Source organism: Jaculus jaculus, chromosome 3 (assembly GCF_020740685.1).
Source record: "Jaculus jaculus isolate mJacJac1 chromosome 3, mJacJac1.mat.Y.cur, whole genome shotgun sequence".
Taxonomy (NCBI): Eukaryota; Metazoa; Chordata; class Mammalia; order Rodentia; family Dipodidae; genus Jaculus; species Jaculus jaculus.
In genome coordinates this window covers 110,229,912-110,254,519 of record NC_059104.1, presented here as the reverse complement: position 1 = coordinate 110,254,519, position 24,608 = coordinate 110,229,912, and the positions used below count along the sequence as shown (strand labels likewise).

General features: G+C 36.9%; 1 protein-coding gene across 1 annotated transcript in view; it reads right to left on the bottom strand.

Annotated features, from left to right (window-relative positions):
* Nucleotides 1-24,608, bottom strand: part of Gucy1a2 (guanylate cyclase 1 soluble subunit alpha 2) — a 334,364-nt gene that overhangs the window by 254,222 nt on the left and 55,534 nt on the right. Inside the window, exon 4 of the mRNA XM_045145037.1 lies at nt 2,986-3,704. Coding sequence (XP_045000972.1) covers nt 2,986-3,704 — 719 coding nt within the window. The remainder of the gene's footprint in view (nt 1-2,985; nt 3,705-24,608) is intronic.

Below are 24,608 nucleotides of genomic sequence, written 5' to 3'. Positions count from 1 at the left end.
CTCTTCAGTCTGAAAATATTTTCCCATCAATTGGCTGTTAGTTGATGATTGTTGTTGTTGTTGTTGTTTAATGACAGGATGGTAGTTCCTTGCTATTGAGAACATAGACAAAACAGTTGATAATGAAAGTCTTCATTGCTGTTAGACCTAAGAATTTGCTGTCATTATTCTAAACCAGTACTTTCACATCAAAGCTAGCTAAAGAATTAGGGACTTCAGGTCACATGGAGTTCTCTAACAGACTAGCTTTTATGAGAAAATAGTGCATACCAAGAGAAAATTTATGAATAAGCACACAATTTTCAAGCCCAATTTTCTTCTTTCCGTATCTGAACAAACTACATGTAGGGGATTTGGTGACATAATGATCTAAAAAATGTATACCCCACAATGCACGACCCATATACCTCAACAAGGAGGGGCCAATGGGGAGGGGGTAGGTCATGGATGAGCCTAATAATGGTACCAAACTGCATGTACTTGCACAATAGAAAACTAATAAAAAAAATTGAGAAGAAAAAAAATGTTATTCATCTGGTGAACAATCCATCCCACTACTGAGTACTAACTATGAGTCTCAAAAATGCTCTATTCTGGCAAACCCAAGTAAGTCGACAGAAATGTAAACATAAGCTTGAGCAGATTACTAGGGGCTCCTTTTCTAACTAAAAATCCTGCCTATTGCTTTATTTTTAAGCTGCTACCAACATGTTTAAATGATAATTGCATCTTCTCAATGAGCACAGCTCCTTATTACTGGAATTGGCAGGGGGCCTTGACATTTGAGTCATCATTCCATTGTGTCTATTTCTTACCCTGGTACACAAATTAAATGGAAATACAAGCCGAATGAAATGCGGGGGGGAAATCTGAGGAAGAATTTGAAACTGCATTGATTTTTCTTAAATATATAAAATATATAAAGCAATTAACATTTGTAGTTCAGGCACTTTTTTAAAAAACTAACTTTAATTTGATTATTATTATTATTTCATTTATTTGAAACAGAGAGAGGGAGGGATATTGAGAGCAAGAGAGAGAATGAGAGAGAGAATTTGAGGGTGTGAGGGCCCCTCGCCAAAGCAAATGAACTCCAGACATATGAGCCAACTTGGGCATCTGGCTTATGGGGAACCTAGAGAATCAAATCTGGGTCCTTAGGCTTTGTAGGCAAGCACCTTAACTAAGACATGCTAAGCCATGTCTCCAGCCCTAACTTCAATCTTAAAGGATAAAAAGTGCTTCAATCTTTCCTAGCCAAATATTTAAAACAAAACTGACAACTTTAACATTTTCTAAATTAAATTTAAAGCAACTACAAGTGTGGGCTAAAACATTTAATAAGTGTCTTACATCCTAAATAAGCTTCAAAATGGGCAATAATGGGGCTGGAGAGATAGCTTAGCGGTTTAGCGCTTGCCTGTGAAGCCTCAGGACCCAGTTCGAGGCTCGATTCCCCAGGACCCACGTTAGCCAGATGCACGAGAGGTCACACACGTCTGGAGTTCATTTACAGTGCCTGGAAGCCCTGGCACGCCCATTCTCTCTCTCTCTGTCTGTTGCTCTTAAATAAATAAAAATAAACAAAAAAAAATTTTAAGGCAATAATGATTAAACATAATTTATACATTATACTCAAACAGAACCAATAATGATAATTTTTTCAGACTACAATATATAAATGTGCCAAAATGGAATCCTTAGCTATCTATCTCTAAATGTCAAATCTGGACTTGATGGAAAATATATTACTGAATGAATTTTCTAAACAACTTGATTAAACAAATGCAAATGAAGTACTATAAAAAAATCTTCAAAAACTCCTTGACTCTGCTTCCAGAAGACCAATTCCTTATTTATGCATTATTGCAAGTGCTTCAGAATACACATAGATTATTAATTCACTAAGATTTTATTATTTTCCCTTTACTCCACTGCAACCTGTTCATTTCTAAGAACCAATACTTCTTCAAAATACTTGAAATAAAGAAAGATAGCCTAAAACATCTTTGATTACTCTTTATGCCTTTGTTACAGAAAATGTGTGGGGAAAAAAATACTTCACTGGAAACTAAACAAGTTTACACCGAAATACTTATCCTGAATATTAATATGATTTTCCTTTTAATCACTGAAGTATATTACCAAAAGCAAAAATATTCATGATTTTTTAACATTTTATTCTTGACTGTAATTATGGTTTATTAGAACATGTTATCTGAGACACACATGTATGCTTGTACTCAACTATCTTTTTTGTTCTTTTTTTTAATCATTGTTTTTACTCAACTATCTTAATGTTTATTTCCATTATCTTTTTATTATTTATAGGTTATAGTCCAGACTTCCCAAAAGAAATCCACAATGAAAATATTATGTACTGTATTTGCACAAGGAATAAATGTGCTTTACAGGAATTAATCTCTAGTTTGGTACTAAAATTCAATGAAAAAAGATTTGAGAAAGTCCATTTCCAATTTTTGGGACATACCATATTCTGTATAGTAACACAAATGTACAATAAGAACTGGGCATTCCTAATTGTGAAATTTAGAAGAGGAAATAGTCATGTACAGAAGGCTTTTTTTCTTCATTGCTTAAAGATAAGGCAAGGGGCCCCACAATGTTGAATCAGACTTACCATTTCTCTTGTAGTTTTACTTCAATAAGTGAGAAAATCCATGAGTTCGTAATATTAGACTTCTAGTGAGTCCTATCATTTTTATAATTGCTATGGATAGTATTAATAAATATCTCTTTTTATTTGCTGAAATAAATAAATGAATGATGCAGATACCACACAAAGTGGTTAGGAATAGGGTCAAACATTTTTATGTACATCCAGGGACCAGTAATCTTATAAATAGCACTTACAGCACTCTCTCCTAAATACCTACAAATATGCCAGCATTTAACTTATTGAAATAATTAACCATTTTGCCAGTGTCCACCACCCATCTCAGTGGATGTTCCATGGCTACTTACCTTGTCTTTATTTTCAGTGCCAGAAGCTTCAGGCTTTGTCCTTATGACAAATGGAGTGGACAGCCGCAGCAGGACCCTCTGGAAGGTGGCATCGACCTTTGGGGAAACAATCTCAAAGCAGTCTTCAAACTTGAGCACTTTGTGGGTGTCACATCTGAGTTGCTTCCTTAGGCCTTCTCCCAGCTGAAGGACTGACATGTTAGGGTCAAACATCAAGTGGAAAGGAAAAGCTCTGCAGAAAGTATTGATGCTGATTCTGAGGTCTGTGGGGACCTGGGAGGTTCCCTGTGGAAGGTTCTTTGTGGCATTAGTATTTTCACATTCTTTGATAAGGAAAGTAAGACAGCTACAATTGCCTGGGTTTGAGCCATCAGAGCATAGCTTCTCATTTTCAACTTGTTCCACTTCCACGTCCTGGTGATAGATCCTCTTTCCTGCAGCCTTAATCATTCCCAGCATTGCAAACCCCACAGTATGGTGAGGGTGGAAGTAGTGGAGCATGAGATTACCTTCAGAGATCTCTTTGCACAGGAACGATGGTGACTCCAGAGAGGCCTGTGTTCCAAAAGAAGTTCTAATGTGTTCCAACAAAGCATCAAAGCCATTGAAGAAGTCCTGCAATGTGCCACCCACAGCTCGAAGGACTCGCTCATTTTCATCAAAGCATATCTTAAAGAACTCCTCACCAAATCTTTCTTGAATTTCCTCAAACTTCAAACCTAGACATAAATAAAAATGAGACATTAATACAGTAGTTCATAAGGAATTGAATATATTGCATTGTGAAATTTTATCAAAATAGGTAGCAAATAAGTGAGATATACTGACTTCTCTGGGGCCCACAAATTTCCCACTATGTTAAATCACATACATTTTGAATCTTATAATTTTAATTACAACATCTTTTTAAACCTTGTAAGATATTAAGGGGAAATGAATGTGCTATTTGATTTACTCTACTCTTAAGACAAGTTTTAGAATCATGGTAAAAATAACAAAAAGTACAGACATACCCAATGTACCATCTGTTCCCACACATGCACAGTGTCCCTCATTATCAGTATCTCAGAGAAGAACATTTCCTATAACAAATGGCTGCTGCACACTGACCCATCATGATCACTGAGTTCACAGATCACATTAGAATTTGCTCTTGATGCTTCCTGGCCTATCCGTTTTAGTGAATATATCCACTTAATTATAATATTCCACACAGTAGTTTTCCCCACCCCAAAACTCCACTGTTCGCCTCCTAGTCATCCCTTCCTTACCTCTAAGTCCCAAAGCATAGGCTTTTTCAGTACTGGTAATCTAGTAATTCGTATTTCTCTTCAATAGTTCACTTCACCAACTATAAATAACACAATACTCTTTCAGGGTTTTTTTTATACTAATATACTTAGTATGGATACATCATGTGTTGGTACAATCCTTTCCCTCGTCCCTGCCCCATTCCATTGGGGGCCCTCCTCTGTGGGGCAAGTAATATTCTCCATGGGGTTGCTGGTTATGTGCTGTGGGAGCAGCAGTCAGTTATTGGGTTTCTGGGGGTCAATGCCTCTGGGCATGATATTCCAACCTGTGGCTCTTAAAATCCCCTTTTCCACAAAATTCCTGAGCCATGGTAGGTGTGATTAAAGTCTACTTCAGTGATGAGCTCTCAGGAGCCTCCAGATTTCTGCTTTGGTATGTGTTGAGTATCGTTCAGGGTCTTCTTCTCCACCCTGGTCCTGATTGTGAGGTTCATCATGGAAGCAACACTCTTGCTTATCTCCCTATTTCCTCTGTAGATTCACCTGGGCCTTAGTTGAAGTGCATCTGGAGATTATTTCCCCAATTTTTACAGATCATCTGGATTATCTCTATGTTGTGTCAATATACCATTCATATCACCATCTTACTTCTTAACAAAAAGTATTCATGGGCTGCAGAGTAGCAGAACAGTTGTCTATCATGTGGAAGACCCTGGGTTTGGTCCCTAGCAACACACACACACACACACACACACACACACACAATATGCATTTATTATTTATTATGTAGTCTATGGTGCCTCTAGGTATGTGGGAAAACTCATCAAGTTAGCAAATGGAAAGAGAGGGTTTGTGTTATCAGGTTCAAGGGAAGACAGGCCTCATAGGGATAAAGCAGGAAATATAAAATAGTAGAAACTGTAACAAATGGCATTCTTTCTACCACAACAGTGAGAGCCACTGAGAGTAGAGTAAAAAATGTGACCAAACAGAATAAAGACCTTGTTGCTCATATGTACCTAGTCCCATATGCCCCAGTAAAAGGGACTCCATCTTACTATACCAGAATTATTTTCCATTGCCAAGGTCCTTGGTTTCCCACCAGGAATCAATGGTAAGACCTTATTGCTGAAGACTCCACATACTTGGGCTGCAAGGCCACTGAGAAATCCTGCTGGAACTGAGCTGATAATCTCCTCCATGTAGACCAGCTGACAGAAAGCTGGAAGAAGCCATTCTACATGCAGTTCAAATGGGAGAAAGATACACCACCAGTGAAGATACTCAACAATGGATACTGCAAGCCTTACAATTGGCCAACCAGGCCAAATGAGCCAGCAATAGTGGCACATCTGTCATGGTGGAACTGCCCTCCAATTAGACAGGAGGCCCTTTCCAAGGGAGGGAATACATCCCTGATATTGAAAACTTAAAACAGGGGTAGTCATGAGCCCTAGGGTTGTAACATCTGCTAATGTCTGTATAAGTGTATATACTATTCTTATCAAACTGCCCAGTAAGCACTTCTCTTAATATTCATACCCTTATATTAATGCTACTCTCACTTTGGAAAGAGAATCTTCTCTTTTCAGATGGCAGTGACCTTGGGACAACTCAGAAGGTATCACGGTGCTGGAAAGAAGTGACTAGAGTACCAAGTAACATCTCAATCACACCTTCCAAGGCTCAGGGTCTAATGCGGAAGAGGTGGCAGAAAGAATGTAAGAGCCAAAGGAAGGGTTAGACTCCTTACAAAGTGTTCCTTCCAGACAAAAAGTTGGCCTCGATATCCATGACCTCATAGTGCCTGACACTACCTACACAAGACCATCATAAGAGGAGGGAAGGATCATGGCATCCAAATAGAGGAGAGACTTATTGAGATGGGGAGTGGATGTGATGGAGAATGGAATTTCAAAGGGGAAAAGGGGGGAAGGGGGCATTACCATGGGATATTTTTTATAATCATGGAAAATGTTTAATAAAATTGAGAAAAAAAGTAAATAGATAAGTAGACCCAATATATTGTGGAATAATTAAGAGCAGGTTCATATGTGACCTAATGTGATCTACTGTGGAGAATGATCTTGGGGAAAATATAGAGGGAGCATATTCTTCAACAGGGAATATAACACATAGAAGTTTGTTGAGTTTGCATGTAAAATACTTTCTGCACAGTTACAGTATTGCTTATTTGTCTTTGATTAAAATTTGTACACATACTCACATATTTGAATTTTCTCATCCATCCTACTTCATATTATAAGGAATCTCTGAACACTAGATGGGACTGGACAAAGACAGAAGAGCACTTTCCCATGTTCTGTTAGAGCACTGAGGAATCTAGGCTGTCTATGGATGGTTTGCCATTGCATCTGTACCATGCTTAATGTTTCTTCCTCCAGAAGAAAAGCAATAGAATATTCAACAGCACAATCTCTGCAACATATTCCAAGCACATCAAGTACCTTATGACTTTTGTGTATAGACTACAAATTGTGGTAACCACATTAGGAGGTCAGTTCAACAAAGACATTCTTAATATTAATGTGAAATGAAAATAGGTGGAAAATCTAAGTGATAAAAGATCCAGTTGTTAACACATTTCACATTAACTTTTGTTTATAAATATGATTTTAAAGCTATCTGAGAAAGTGACAAATTAAGATAATAAGCACCACTCCTCATATAGTGCATGTTACAAGATGACTCTTCAACATATGTATGCTGTGTTTACTAACAATAACACCAACCAGAGTTGGTAATAATAGCATCGATATGGCCCACTCTCTAATGTGGAGGAGGAAAACAAGCTAAATAAGATTCACTGCAATTTGACTTCTGTTCCAACTGTTCTACTGGATTTGCTTTACAAGTTCTTAAACCAGTACATATGATTTTGTCTTTATTGTGTTTGACATGCTTTTTGCTCTGAAACTATCAATCATTTCTTCTTTATAAAGTTCTCATAAGTTACAGCTTATCAAGCATACTTGCTTTATTTGATTACTGTATGTCTGAAAATTCATTCTCTCACCTTTTTTTGAAAGTATGGGGTGTATATGTATATGTGCATGTGTGTTTAATTTTGTGGGTGCACATGCATGTGGAAGCCAGCTGTTGGCATCAGTAACTTCTTCAACTGTTCTCCACCTTATTTGTTGCTTAAACCCAGAGCTGACCTATTCAATTAATTGAGATAACTTGCTTGCCCTAGGGAAACCCTGTCTTCTTTCCCAAGCTCTGGGATTACAAAAAAGCTGTCATGCCCACCCAACATTTACATAGGTTCTAAGGGTTTGATCTCAGATCATCATACTTATGTTGCAAGCACTTTACCAACTGACCCATCTCTTCAGTTCTTAATTCTTTCTTTCTTCAACAAAACAACTTTCTTGGAAGATAGATGAAAGGGATCCATCACTCCCTGAGGTACTGAGCAGGTGCTAATGATGGGTAAAGCATGGTAAAAATCTATTAAAAATTATTGTTAATGGTAAGTACTTTAGGCTATATACATTCCATATGATGTATTTTTTGTAAGTAAACAAAAAAGTTAGGAAATGGGTCAAATTAATTATCTAATTGGAAGCTGTTGTACTCTCTCTTACTGCCTGGCTACCTTAAGCAATGGGACTATCAGCCAAACTGGCAGCCAGGCTATCCTTATGCCAGCACTACCATCCAGAACTCCCCCATATGCACCTTGAGAGAACTACACAATGATTGCAGCTGATTGCTCTGACTGCTTAAAGTACAGCCTCAGCAAGGCATGTCTGAAAGTTTGTACTACATATCTAGATATCACAGCCTCAGTGAACTCTAGATGAACTTGTAACCAGAGAGGGTGTACTTCCCCTCAAGACCAAGAAGAGGAACTTTCTGACTGGTGTTGTGTCAGTTAACTTCTCATGGCTAAGATAAAACCTCTGGCAAAAGTCAGTTGAAGGGAGGATGGTTTCAATTCAGTTTAGCTTTCCAGATTCCAGTCCATCAAGACAGGTAAGCATGAGGCAGGAGCTGGTCACATTCAACCCAAGAGTGAGGAAGCAGAGCAGAGTGATGACTGCGGCTGCTCAACCCTTTCCTTTTATAAAGTTCAGGAACCCAGCCCACAGTTACAGAGGTTCCTCCCACCTCAACTAATTCAATCTCAAAATTCACTCCTAGACATGACCAGAGATTTGTTTCCAGAGTGATTCTAAATCCAGTCAAGTTGACAAGCAGAGATTAACCATTTCAGGTACTAAGACACAAGGCTGTAATTGGCCCAAAACAAATGGTTATAATTGGCTCGAACATCCCTTCTCAAGCTGTATGAGCAGGCTGCTCATGCTCACTGACTAAGTTATTTTTGAGACATTCAACTTGCTGCCTCCCCTGCTGTTGCAAATGGGCTGTAGAGATGCTTGATAGATGATGACATAAGATGATAGATGGATGATAGATGATTGATAGATAGATAGATAGATAGGAAATAGATAGATAGATAGATAGATAGATAGATAGATAGATAGATAGATAATATATTCAAAGAAGCTAGGATCTATAATCACAGAAGAGAAAAATGATTGCTTCTAGTAGAAACTTTCTCATAACAATGAAAAAGTTCCTTACAGTTACTAAGTGAAAAGCACAGAAATAAAGATAATACAGTAAGCACAGATTCTATTTCCAATGCCAGAATCTTAAATAATCATCCAAATAAATACCATTAGGTAGGATAACCAGAGGCAACAAAATATGAACTATTCTGTGTATACAACATGCTATCAAATAGAAAAGCACACTGTTGTACCTGGAGGTACAATGACTATTAATTTTCAAATTATGACAGTAAAACAAAGCAGGAAGCCAAAGTGACATCTGAATCACTCATGAAATGTGAATTGTTTTGAATAATGTAATGAGACACTGTACATGACAATACTCTATAAACCATGCAATTTAATTAAATAATGAAGGTTTTTATTCCCATAATTGTTAAAATAAAGATGTGTAGGGAAAAATGTTCTTACAGCTTGAAAAAATTAAAATTAAGCAAAGACCAAATTAACTTCTGAAAATATATAACAAATCAATGGCCAAACTCACATTTTCAACTTCATCTCAAAAATCACAAAGCACTGAGAGAAAAGCTCAGTTTAGGCAACTGCAGTAGCTCTGACTTCCAAGGTTTGACCTTCAATTGATGCAAACTCCCTACTTACAATAAATCACTTCCAACATATAGACAATGCTTATCTCACCATATCGCAAGATGCTATGACAGCTTGACATTTGGGTATATAAGAATGCACTTCCTCCAGAAGCAGGGTTTATAATAAAACTGCTCCCACCAACAGGGAAGTGGAAAGTCAGAATCTTAAATTACTTTTCATCTCTTTTACAAGGTGAATAACCTAAATACTGGCATCTTTTAGCTACAAGTGACACAGACTATGTTCCTTCATGACATGAGCCTGTTGTCTCCTGTCTGCTTACCCATTGAATTTCTTAAGGACTTAAAGACAAAAACTTTGTCCTATTTATAGATGCATCCTGATCACAAGCATGAGGTCTAGCACATGGAGAAAAGCATTCTATCGTAGAAATTAAGCATCCATCCCAGTATTTGTAATGCAGATACTGCCAATATTTGAAAGCTCCATTCATATCACATCTAAGGATACCAAGACCAAAAGACATGTTTCTGTATCCCATGAACCTCTTCAGATGATTACCTTACCCTGAGATGGGCTATCACGGAGGTACACAGGAGCACAGAAGGAGGTACACAGAGAAGCATGGTTGCCTCTCCCTAGAAAGATGCTTAAAGAGAGAATTGAAAACAGCAGGTGTTCAAAAAAGCCAACCTAGAGAGGCAAGAGCTTCTTTCCCCAGAAGATGGACTACAGTGGAATATCAATTATGCTCACCATGGCCAGGGAAGAGCAGGCAATATGTGAGAGATGCACAGTTAGTTACTTAGCACTGTGGAAACTGGACTTGAAATTGCCAGGGTAGACTGAAGGACACAGGCCAAAGGGGTGATAAAAAATACCTTTAAAGGAGGAATATATTGAATGGCTTGTGCTATTCCAGGAAACATGGAGAGAAAACCAAGCAGGACATGAGATACTTTCATGTATTATTTTATCAACCTTTTTGAAGAGCCTATATAATAAGCAAAAATAACCATAAGGGCTCAACTTACACACAAACCAGGCCTCAGGGTGAAGATACCTAGCTCTAACTCTGTGTAATAACCACCGTAGGAAGAGTAAAATTGTTAATAGAGGAAAAAATACAAGCATGTGTTGCCTGTTGTGTCATCTTCCTGGCTCCATAAATATCGGCTGGATGTTGACAAAGTCATACATCACTGAAATCATTCACAGGAGAAGCAGAAGTAGGGCACAGAGTCAATAGCTGTCACATGCCAAAGCAAGGACAGGTCCAATAAAGACAGAAAACAGCCCATTGAATTTGTTAGACCCTTGGGGACCCTTGACTGAGAAATTTCAGTAAGAGGTAAGGGCAGAAAGCTGCGTGTGATGTAAAGAAAATGTATCAGGCACAGAAAAAAAAAAGCATTCATTTCAGCTGAATCAATAACATGTAAAGGCTAAAATTACTTCTTTTATAAAATTGAAAAAAATAACTCCCATGCTTAGAAAGGGAAACATTAGCATCATTAGTAAAAATGAATAGAGAGATAAGGAATGCATGAGGATCTTTGATCTCATGGGAGAAGTTTTTTTAAAATGTTTTATTCTTATTTATTTATTTGACAGAGAAAGAGTGAGAAAATGAACAAATAACAACTGAATACCTATTAACTATTTAATAAGCCATCCCTCCACCCCATGGGAGAAGTTTAATGGTGTTCTTCTAGGTCCAAGACCAGCTTTGTCATCCAGCATAGGTATCAGTCACACAAGAGTGATAAAATACCACAAGAATTTAATCTTCAATGGGCTGGAGGGATGACTTAGCAGTTAAGGAACGTGCCTGCAAAGCCAAAGGACCCAAGTTTGATTCCCCCAGAACCCATGTTAGCCAGATGCACAAGGTGGCACACACCTCTAGAGTTCGTTTGCAGTGGCTGTAGGCCCTGGCATGCCCATTCTCTCTCTCTCCCTTTTTCTCTGTCAAATAAATAAACAAATAAAAACAAAATATTTTAAATAAATTAATCTTCAAGTTGTATAAACCACAAATAAGACACTGAATACCTATTAACTATTTACTTCTGTGAACTGAAGATGTTCCATTGCTATTATCATCATCATAATTATTATTATTACTATTATTATTTTGGTGTGTGTATGTACATGCATGTGTGCTTGTTTATGTGTGTCATGTTTGGTTGGGTCTGGGTCTTTGACTCTGCCTTGACAATCTTCAGTACAGGTGGAGGACAGAGGTCAACTTTTAGGTATTGATCCTTGCATTCTGCCTCATTTTTTATTGTTTTTGTTATAATTTTCATTTTTTTCTTCCATTTTTGACAATTTCATTCATGCCATATTATTTCATATCTCATTCCCACCAACTATCCCTCTACTGTCCTCTCTTCTCCCATCCTATTAAACACTGTTCTTCTGCCCTGGCGTTCTTTCTGCTCTTTCTTCCACGATGTTCTCTGACCCTCGGAGGGAACACCTCATATTTGAAGCAGGGTCTCTCATTTTCATTGTTGCTCATTGCTGTGCTCGTCAAGCTAGCTAATGTGGGAGCTGCTGACTCTGGAAAACGCTCCTGTCTAAACTCCCGCCTTGCAGTCAGTGTTCTGTCACTACAAAAGCTCACGATGGCGTCTGGGTTTAACATAGGTACTAGGCATCCAAACTCAGGCACTCCAGCTTGAGAAGCAAGCATTTTTTCCAGTGAGCCATATCCCCAGCCTCTGTTATTATTGATATGATGTAGTTTACATCAATCTAATATCTAAGTAATGGGACTCAAAAACAACACCTGAAGTCCAAACTCTAAGATATTTCAATATTTTATAGAGATAATTATCTTTCTTTAAAAAAAATTAAATCTAGCAAGACTATAAAATTTCTGTTAACTAAGTTTGAAATCTCAATGACACTTTTTTTAAAGTACCATTACAAATCATAAAGAAATTTTGTTCTGCTCTCTGGAGACTTAAGGATGATAATAATAGTAATAGTAATAGTAATAGTAATAATAATAATAATAATAAACAGGAAAGGCTATAAAGGAATAGGTTAGAAAGCCTGTGTTGACAGAGTACTAAGATAAAAGTTATTATCTACCTTCCAAAATAAAGTATTTGCTATTATTTTAAAGGTGTATTATTGTACTTTTACTGTACTTGTGGTATCACATATCTATCCAAAACTACCAGCAGGAACCACATGACATTTCCTTAGCACTTTCAACAGTGTGTCCAATTTATGGCCTTCTCTACATAGAGATTTGTGTTTTATTTAAGTGGAATTCTGTTAGCCCACCACCCTACTAAATTAGTTATCTACTTGCCCTCATTTTACATATTCTACACTTGAATTTGATCCTCCCAGACTGAGATAAACATCTGAACTCTTTATGCTTCCAAAGACCTGATGACTACTCCCAAACTAATGCTTACCACATGGTGGCTGCTGGAATGTCCACTTCTTTAACCAGAGCTAGCTTCCCTGAAGAGAAGAGTTATGTCCTGTTCACCATTTACTTAATCTTTCACTTACAAAACTAAAAGTAAGGCATCTCTCTGCATCAGACTTAGTACTGAGCACTGGAGACACAAAAGTGATCAGAACAAAAACGTTTTATGAGGCAAATAAAACAATCCAATAATTGTACACATGGCCCAACATTGCAAATAAAATACCCATGACAGATGGATTTATAATGGTGAGAGTGATAAGAGAACATAATTACAGGGACAAAATGGAATCTACTAAGTCAAAAACTCTTGTTTTTAAAAAAATAGCACAACTAAAGGATTAATAAGAGTCAAGGCAAAAGACATATGCAAATATTCTGGAAGAAAAATTAACAAAAACTAAATGAAAACCACCTTTTTAAATCCTAATCTGAACCACAATGCCTAGTCTGTAGTGAATTCTTTGAATGAACAGATAAAAGACTAAAATAATTAGTAATGAACATATGAATACAATGTTGTATAACTATCCATGTGTGCACAACATATATGTGACATATATGTAGTAAATATACACTTATAAGAATTTAGCATTTGTCTCATTACTGCTTTTAATGTCCTTCAATGTTTTCTTGGAAGTCTTTTAACTCAATTAAAGCAAGACATGTCAAATGACCAATTTAAAGTACTTATGAATATTTATCATTTGGTGAATTAGTATCCTTTGCCAACAAATAGCCACTGATGTTGAGTACTGAGAAGTGGACAGACTCAGGGCAGCACATGGACAATCAGCCAGCTTGGGAAGCATACTATACTGGCCACCTGTGAGGAGACAAAATGCTCATCACGTTCCCCAGGCTTCCTTCTGGAGATCCTGGCAAGCTGCTATGGGAGGTAGAAAGACGGAAGCTCAGTGTCAGTATGACACAGAGTCAAAGGACGTAAGTTAACTGCAAAAGTGCATGTGCAAGGGCACCTGCCTCAGCGATGTACTCTCTCCTGGCCCAGTTTCTGAACTGCCATCTGCACATTGGGAAAACATGGCAGTGGCTCCCAGCATTTGGAACCTGCCTATAGGTAAGCGTTCTGGTCATTTGCCCTACCAGTGCTTCTACCAATCTTTCACCTGCTGGCTGAGAAGGTAAGGGAGGTGATTGCTATGGAAATACATGGGTTCTGGCTTCAGCTTCTGCTAACTGGCCCTGTTTAAATTGGAAACCACAGTGGTGGCAGCAAGAGAGCATAATTTCCACATGGATGGATCCTTGGAGGGTTTACTCAGAGCTGTTAATCACTGCTAATGCCTCGTTGATGGTTATGCTTTTGAAAATTGCTAAATTGTGATCCACTCTCCTTAACAGCTTTGACCCAATCTTAGGAGCTGTGGCTCTGTACAGTTTCTAGAGGGGATTAACTACCAGTAAGGGCTGTACTATAGTAAAGAAATAAAAAATGATAAATTGAATTTGTTCTTAGAATTTTCTTACTGAATTAAGTAATGAATACTTAACAAGTCCTACAATAAATGTTTCAAAAGCTAAATGGCATCAGGTTTTAAGTACAACAGTACATTATCATGAGTCTATGATGAGGTTTTCACAGTATATATAGCAACATTTTACATTTTCATAAGCAAACAACTCAAAAACTTTTATACTTTTGGAGAATGAGAGTATAGGCTTCGGTATATATTTGCTTTAAAGATCATTAGGGGGATACATCATTTGGCATCACATCAATACATTAAGCCATAAAGTGCACTGAAACTTCACAGGTAATACACACGAACCTCCCTTAAAAGACATTGGTCCTCCTCCATAGTCACGCTTCCTTTACCTGAATGCTGCCAGCGATAAGGAACTGGTGAAGTCTGCTCCTTCAGCCCTGAATACTGTAGAAGTTACAAAGTTTCCTCTATCATGTCCTCCTTCTCCTTCTTTTTTTTTTTTTTTCTTTTTTGAGGCATGGTCCCACTCTAGCTAGCTCAGGCCAACCTGGAACTCACTATGTATCCTAGGCTGGCCTCGAACTCATGGTTATCCTCCTATCTTAGCCTGCCTAGTGCTGAGATTAAAGACATAAGCCACCACACCTGGATCCTCTGTGTTCTATCTAAGGCAAAATCTAAACCTAAAACTTGAGTCCACTTAAGTTGTTGTGTTATATATTCAGTGGCAATTTGAACAAAACTACTTCCTTCTCCTTAGACCTTCTTTAAAGTACCCTAAATATAAGATATCTACTCATCTTATATTTTCAAAGAACTAATTTAAAATGCATTAAAGGCAATGGTAAAGAACTGTTTGAAATGGATATAGCATGGGGACTTCAGGAAAAACACACACAGTACTTGTTACAACATTACAAGTTATGCCTTGGAGGGAAATGAGAAAATAGTAAAAAGACTGAAAGTTGATTTCAGATAAGGGAAGCTATCTTGAAAACTTTAATGCCAAGGTTAGAATCTATTGTGAATATGTGCTTTTAATTTAGGGAAATAGGTGTCTATATTTATTTGTCCTCACAGGACTATATACTTCAAACTGTTTTATAGTATCATATTACTTTTCCTATACCATCTATATTTTTCATGCCTAGCTCCATTTTGATCACATATTATTAACATATATATACACATATAATATATATATATATATGTATGTATGTATATAGGGCTGTGAACATGAGCATATAAGGCACCCATAGAAATAAGACATACATAAATTCCCTTTTTATCATCCTCGGTTAGCCACCCTTGGCATGGTTGAATGCTGTACCCCTTGCAAAACAACTCTTCATATGTGCTATGATCTCAGAGTGACTCTGACAGAACACAGAGCTGTTTGTCATTACCATGGCCTGACAGATGTCACACAGACCATATGGGAAGCCTGAAACATGAAAAATTAACAATCAAAAATGATCTTTTAAATTTGAAAGGAGACAATAAATACTTGAATTCTTACTTGACTATAATGGTAGCTTGACCTATTTGATTTTATTGTTTATGAGATGAAAGACATATTATGAATTCTTCCATTTTATAAGACAGTTTTGATCATTTCATTCTGTGTCCCTTCCTGGTTTTATGCATGTCCACACATTTTATATAATTAAATTCACAATGTTCATAATAAACACAAACATTCTGAGTTTTGCTTGTCATTTTTAATGTTGCTGGGGAGCCTTTAGCTCTCAGCCCTCAGATGAATCTTGCTCTGGGCTTCCCTACAGCTGAAGAAGACAGCTTGGCTCAAGCTCCAACCCCTCCCCAGGGAAGCCTACATCCAAGGACAGCTAGTTTGGAAGTAGGGAGTTTTAACTACAAAGATTCCATGTTATTGCTTCAGCCAGTCATTTCTAATGAGATCAGCTGGGCCCTTTGTTGAGATGGCATAAACATAGCCACTTAGCTTACCATTCTGCCCCAAATCCTCAGAAGGAAATGCTGTGGTGAAAGCAATAAGGTGGATGCATGTTCTGCTTTTCATGAAAAAAGGAATGATGACTCAAGCAGCAGAGCTCAGAGCCACAAAGGCTCATTCCCAGGCCTTGAAACTTAATGAAGTTTGCCTAGTTGGATCATTGATCCTGAGGCCCAATAGTCTTCCTGAGTGTAAATTTCCATCTTAGAGCCTGTTCCCTGAGGAATCAGCACTATAACAACATCATAAACATTTCCCCATGCCATATCATATCTTTGCACATAATTCTCATTTGAACAGCTGTTTAATATTCTCTAAAGCATAGATGTCAAATTTTAATTGACCACTTTTCATTGTTGGACTGCTTGCTGTTGCCAAAGTCTTGTAAATATAAAGAACATTAAATAAACATCCTCAGTCATTACTTGCCATTCCATCTTCTTGTTTTGAATTATGGCTTTTTAAAAAACTAACATATAGGCCATTATTAAGACAAAAATTTGAAACATTTTCAGGATATTAAGATTTTACAGAGGATAGTATTAAAAACATAAATCATATACTGAGATATACCAGTAGGAGAATAAAGAATTATGGTAGATTATTTTTTGCATTATTATGTATTGGATCCGAGAGTAAGAACTAGATGTTTGAGAGAACCACAGAGAAAAATAAGAGGATAGTGTTTAATTAACTTATACAGCATTCTGCTGGAGTTGTTTGAGTGAATCAGTACCTCCACAATGCCCACACTGGATATAACAAACATTTGTTGAAAGAATAAATAAATATTCAAATTTCCATAGATTGGAACTTAAGTTCAAAGGGCTCAGTCATGTAGAAATATAAAGTATATGGGTAATATAAAGATGTGACCTGAGCTTTGATGTCAGCTTTGACTTTTAAGTTATTAAATCATGCCCCTCCCAAAGCAAAATGAAGGTGGTGGTAAGGATGATAGCACATTGGATGTGTGTAAAATCCTTCTATATGAAGAGATTATCACATAAGGGAGAAAGGGGAAGAATTAAGGGAGAATAAACTAAAGAAATAGCCAATAAGAGCATTTTCAATCAATCAAGAAACAATAAGATATGATTGAAATTTTCTCACAAGGACATATGCATTGAAAGGAGTGCCAGAATTAAATGAGATTAATGAAAACTCAAACACTTAAATTGGGTGGCAGGTGAGAAAAGAAGGCAGATTTTAAGGTGGACATGGTATATCTAGTAAGGTACACTGGGGCACCTATCAACATAGCATAAAAATCACTCCCTATTCTCATTTCTCCATAGTACTTCACAAGAATCATTTCTTAAACCAAACTAGCCTCTTCAGTGTCCTGTGTGCCCACCCTGCTCACTCACTCACATTCCTTTGGCCAAAGGAGAGAACTATAAGTAACCATAGCAGAGGAGATAAGAAAAGGACATCTCACTCCTGAGAAAAGAGAAGCAAACATGGTAAAAAGAAAGAAAAAGAACAGAAGCAGAGAAAGGATGCTTCACCACTTAGTGTAACCTACTGAACCAAAAGAGATGTAAAACCAAAATGTCTGAATTAGGAGCTGTTCTTGTGCCCATAAACTTTTATCATGCCCACAACATTCTTTAACTCCTAAAGAAAACAGAAAGGTTATATGAGAGATCTTTCGGAAGATTTGAAAGCAAACAAAAATGCATTACCCAAAAGGTCAATTGAATCTAGTACTTGACAGGAAGAAGATATTACCAAGCTGCAATATATTGAATTCACACATAATGAAATATGCCACACTGTTTCCAAAATGCTTTTTAGTGTGCTTCAGAAAATCCACAATTAAGCACTAAAAACATGCTGAGTATGGTGGCTCATATCTCTAATCTCAAAATTCGGTCTGTGGTAAGAGGACTGTGAGGTTGAGGCTAGCTGGGCTTGTACATAGTGATTTCCAGTTCCAGCCTGGCCTATAGCATGAGACCCACCTCACAAAGAAGCAAACACACACACACACACACACACACACACACACGAATCTAGTTTATTTCCTCAGCTCATTCTTAGCCAGGCCAGAATATTATTGCTATTTCTTTCTAATTTCTAGAAAGATGTTACAGATCGACAGAGCTTGGTTTTTCTATACCACTAATAACTGAACAGCTGGCTGGCGTGCCCCAAAAGACAAAGAGATGTTTGAGACTTTTTTTTTTTTTTTGCCTTGTAACTATGGAAACTATGTTCTGAGTGCAAATCTCCCAATATGGACAATCTTCTTTGTAATCAGCTGATCTGTAAATGTTTCTCCTGCAAAACCCATACTGTAGTAAAGCTTGGTAGAAACATCTCTTTGTCAGTACTCAGAGCCGTCTATTGACTTAGCAAAGAATGATGAAAGGAATCCAAGCATTCAATTTCCATGGAATAACACCAAGATTTAGTCTATTGTACCAATCTATCTGCCTAATACTTTTCCCTGAGAACATATCTCAGTGATCTATGATTTCACTGTTATTTGGGGCTTTGTCTCTTATTAGTAGAGCCAGATTCATCCCATGTAATTAAAAATTGAATTTCAAAATGATCAGGATCAAGACCCAAGATAGCAGGAAAGTGTGTGCAGGGATGGGTGGGTACAGTGGGTTGGGGGAGTAAAGAAGGGAGGAAAGGAGACTGTAAAACACCTGAGATAATTTGATCTGCCTCATGTGCTTGAATAGGATCATACATTTTAAATATTAGGACAGTACACTTAACCCTGCCATTTCTACATAAATACTGCAGGTCTGAAGAATTAAATAGATGAATATCAGTTGTGGACATCATTTTTGAACACAGTCCTTTAATTTACATAGTCCAAAAAGAGAAAATGAATATCACAACTGTGACAGATGCTCGGATTTTTCACTAATTTTCAGATGCAAGCAGTATAATAATTTTAACTCTACACAGCTGGAGTCACAGTGGTTTTCACCATCTTCTAAATAGTTCACTTTACACACCCAGCAGCTCAATTTAATACTAAACATCCACTCAGACGATGTCCTGCTTCTTCTGCTTCATGTGGAGATTCTGTTTAACTCCTCGTACACAGTGCTCTATGGAAAGGCAGACACACTGCTGCTAAATATAGAAATTCTCTTGCAGTATGCTGTAATATTGTCTAATGACTGATGACAGACTGTGAAAAATAATTCATCCTGGTATTTAAAATGTCAGAGAAGCAATCAAAATATCAGAGATGCTGGAAAAGAATATGCCAATGATTGATGAGGCTAAGTATTAGGGAAACCTAAAATTATCATAATATAATATTAAAAGGATTATAAGAAAAAAAGTTATATGTCCTATTTTGACTGTCACTCACTATATCATCAGAACCTAAGTAACCTGAGCAACAGAAGTAGTTGGCAGTTTTATTTTCATTGCTATGTTTGGGTTATTACACATTATTTTCTATGGAGACAGAAAATACATTCTGGAACATGCCAGAGTTAATCACCTACTCTGACACCAGTTGCTCTACAATATTAAGTGAATGGAAAAGAATTGTGTTCAGATATTACTCCAATTTCATCTCCAAGATCTAGATCACAAAATCAGGTTACAAGCAAGACTATAAACATTGAGAAAATAAAATCATAGAAAAGGTTCCAATCTGAACACTGATTATAGAATTTGGAATTTTTATGGGCTATATATAAATGAAGTATAAAAATACGTAAGATATTAACCTTAGTAATGTTTATGATTTTAGCTTCATTTAGTTTTATGTTGTTACTTGTTTGTTTTAAATGGGACTTCAACCTAGTGAAACAAAAACATTCCCTTCAAGTTTAACTTTATTGAGCAATTTTTGGAAATATTTAACTTGATATAATTTAGAGAGAAGTCGCAAACATAGTAAAACCCTAAAAACATTCCATGTTCCTTTACCAAGTTTCACCAATTGCCCCGACTTACTTTCTTATTCTCTTTCCCTCTGCCTCTCTCTTACTCTCTATTTTACATATGTGCACACATCCATGTGCACGTGCATACACACACCCCATCTGAAAGTGGCAAACATTATATCTCTTTACCACTAAATGGTTCAATGTATTTCAATATAATGGTATAATCTAATCATCAGTTCATATTAAAAACTTACTTATTGTTCCAAAAATGTCTTTTATACATAATTTTTCCCTAAATCAGGAACAGGGTAGCAAAATACTATGCATTTGTTTGTCTTTCCTCTTTGGGTTCCTTTAATTTAGGACATTTCCTCAGCCTTTAAGACCACATTTCTGGGAATCCCTGGCCTTGGGGATGAAGTTACAACCAGTTAAATATGGTGCCTGACCACTAAGTACCACCATCAAACTAAACAGAAAGTCATGCAAATAGTTAGAGATGTGCTGTTGTGCCAAAAATGCTGTATTTTAGTTTCATTTTTTTCATCTGTCCTCTACTCCCCCAGCTTTTGTCTACCTTTCTGAGTTCAATCTCTAGTACTGCCAAAAACAAATAAAAATGACTTTTGAAATTTTTTTTTAATTAAAAGAGGTGCCTGAAGTCATATACAGTAACCAGCATATTATATATAATGTGTGTGTGTGTGTGTATGTGAAGGTTTGGATGGAGGATTCTTGTTTTCGCATGCAACAATATGCCTTTAATATGCTACAATTACCATTTATTCTTAGAAATAGGTAAGAATGTGACATTATAACAAGTATAATTTTTTGTATTTGCAAGCCTACATTCAAATCCTTCCTTAAGTATTTGTTTGCTAAGTAATTTGGAGTAAGTCAACTTTTGAACATCAATTATTTAATACCTAATTACAGAGGGAGGAAGGTGAGGACCAGAACCTACAAGGTACTCTTTGACTTACACATGTGCACCATGACACTTTCACACCCATACCCACATGAACACACATGTGTGAGTGTGAACACGCACGCAAACACACACACACACACACACACACACTAAAAACAACAAAATAAAGATGCGTAGAGTGGCAGAAGATAATCAATGTCAACCTCTAGCCTCCACAGGCACGTGTGCACAATGCACCTGTATATACAGAAGCACTTATATATGAATGCATGCCCCACACACACATGCACATGAGAAAAAGAAACAATATGGGAAAAAAATTATGTAGAAGTGGCCAAAAATAACAAGATAGAGAGCACGGTGGGAGGAAATGAGATACAGAAGAAAGGAGGAGACCCTATAGGGGCCCTATTTGGGGGTTAGAAGCAGAACTAAAAACCCTGGAAAGAAATAGCAGTAACTTAAGAGGGTGGAGTATAGTAAAAGACAGAAACAGTGAGAGGGACCGAGGTAGCTTTATTATGCAGTTTATAGAGACTGGGCCCCCGAAAGTAAAAAGCAGGACTGCCTTTGGGCCTAGCCTTGCAGCCTTCCTATCTCTTCCCTAGATTTTTCTCCACAAACAACCTGAGCCCCTCCTGGGAAGGAGGTCCTCTTTCTTAGAATTTGTGACATTGTGGTTGGTCAACTTGAGCCCCCAATTCAGCATCATGGCTGCTCTCTTCATGAACCAGCCCTTACCCAGACCAATAAACTCTCACACTGGCTCCTGTGAGCCAGAAGGTAAAACCCACTACAATGAGGCTATAAGTACATTTATAAGGGGAGGACAAACCTCCCTAAGCCAACTCCTGAACTTCAAAGTTCCGGGAAGCTTCCCTCACCTGGGCCTGGCTGGACAGAGAAGAGGAGAGAACACCCTCCCAGCCCTTACTCCCACACCGGCTCTCCATCCTCTCCTGCTCTCTGCATGACAGGAGCCCTCTGCACTTTTGCTCTTCTTTTCTCTCTAAATCTCTTCTCATGTTTCTTTTAGGCCCATGAAAAAACTCAAGAGATTAGTATACTTGATTTTGAAAAATGGACTAAATATAAGACAATAAATGGAATTTACCATATACATATACCTAATAAGAATAACATCTTCATTAGAATTCATAAAACCCAGCTGATCAAATTCAATGTTATAGGAGAAATACTATCAAAACCACCTCAAACTTACTGAAGCTCTAAACACCAGGCTGAGAATGACAATTTACCTAACAAAGCTGTTGAGCTTAATACTAAACTAACTCAAAATGTTTATATGTTTTCAAAATAATTGAAATTGTTAAAAAATATATAAATGAATTGAAGTTGAGTCATTCAGTAAAGAGCAATATAAGCATAGAAATAACATAATAGACAAGAGTGTAAAACTATAGGTAGGAAATGATGGAATTAATTAATTAAAGTCATCAAACAAAAAGCAAAGAGGTTAATGAAGGAGGGGGTAATATGTTTACTTAAGGTGATAGATTCAAACAGAGTAAGATAAAGTATAGATTTTAAGAATCATATGTGAGAAATCACTATAAATTTATCACATAGAGTACCAAAAATCAACTATGAATTTGATATGTGAAGTGACCATGGCCTGACGTTTCTTAAATAGTAAGGAACTCTCTTCTAAGTCAAAATAACTATTACTGTTTCTAGAGAACCAGGTGACAGGCCAGTATTACACACAGCTGACTCTGCCCTCCAGAGCCTCATGGTCTGTCATGGTTTGAATCTCAAATAGACCCTCACACTCATGTTTTCAATGTTTGTTCCCCAGATGGTTGTGCTCTTCTGGGTATCTGTGGAACCTTTAGGAAGTGGACCCTGAATGGAATAAGTAGATCACTAAGGCAAGACTTCTGAACGTGAAACCCAGCCACGATGCCCACCATATAGTGAACCCCCTCCAACTCACACCTGCCCCCCTGAACTGAACTGGCCCATGTCTTTCCTCATGTTGCACTAAAACCCTCAAAAAACTTGAGCCAGAACAAATCCTTCATCCTTTAAATCACTGCTGACAGGCATTGCAATTAAATTGATACAAAATTCCAAATCCAGCTTTCCCCACATACTAATGAGGTGACCACATATATGCAGCATGACCTATCTGGGTTTCCATTTCTTCTGCTTCATGTCAGAGATACGTGCCTTGTTTTGAATTTTCCAATTTTAGCAATTTTGTAGTAATTAAACAGCACTAACAGGGTGGGGGGAGGAAACAAGATAGAAGAAACTTGAAAATGTAGCTTAAGAATTACTGAAAGTGTAGAAAAGTATCAAAACCAAAGCAAGTGATGAGATAAGAAAACAAAAAGAAAGTTAATGCAGACTATATATAGACATCTTATATTTTGAACATCTTCAAAAATCAAGGCCCATTTTTCACATTTCAACGTTGCACTCAAATTCCTAAAATATTTCATTTTTCATTGCATAAGACTGTAAAACTACATCCCAAGAATTTATGTTTACTAAAACAAAAACAAAGATATTATGTGTCAATATCATGAACAACTATTATAACTAATGATTGGTTTAAGCAGTTGTTAAACTAAATCAAAATCTTGGGAAAGCACTCAGAATTACAAAAAAAGGAAAACTATATTCTTTTAGATTTTTATGATGAGATTATAACATAAAAGCATAAATTCTTGCTTAAGAAAATTTAAGGAGAAAGGTACACATATGAAAATAACTAAATTTTAGGAATAGTGACAACATTAATCACCAGAGAATATGAAAAGTAACAGGAATATTCACAAGTCGCTGTAGTGAAGACCAAAGGTACAACCATTCTGCCAGTTTGTAGATTTTAACAAATAAAACATGGTTAAACAGAAATCACACTCCTAGATACTTATCTGATTTGAAAACAGGCTACATAAAAATGTTCAGAGCAGATTCATTCATACTTGTCAAAAATGGAATCAACCAAGGTGTTCTTCCATAGAATAGATAAGGAAACAGCTCATCTGTTAATTCCTACTGGATATGGTAGGGATGAATGAGTTATCAAATTACATAAGGACATGAATTACTCTTAAACAAACACTGGTAAGCAAAAGAATCCAGAAAAAAGCAAAAAGCTACATTGTTCAATTTATAGGACATTCTGAAAAGGAGAAAAACATTCAACAGCAAGCAGATAAGTACTTTTCATGACTTTAAAAAGGATATGGACTTGAATAATTAAAATACACAAAGGCTTTTAGGAGAGTAAACATATTTCACATGATAAGGTGATGGTGGATGTAAAACACAATGTGTTGCCCACATTTAACAGTGCAAAGACTGAATTTTATGTAAATTAATTTAAAAATAGATTTAGACAGGGTTGGGAGATTGCTCAGTGGGTAAAGTGCTTGCCACACAAGCATGAAGAACTGAATTTAGATCAACATTACTCACATAAATTCTAGGCAGAGTGGCACATACCTGCAACCCTGCCCTGGTAGGCAGAAATAGGCAATC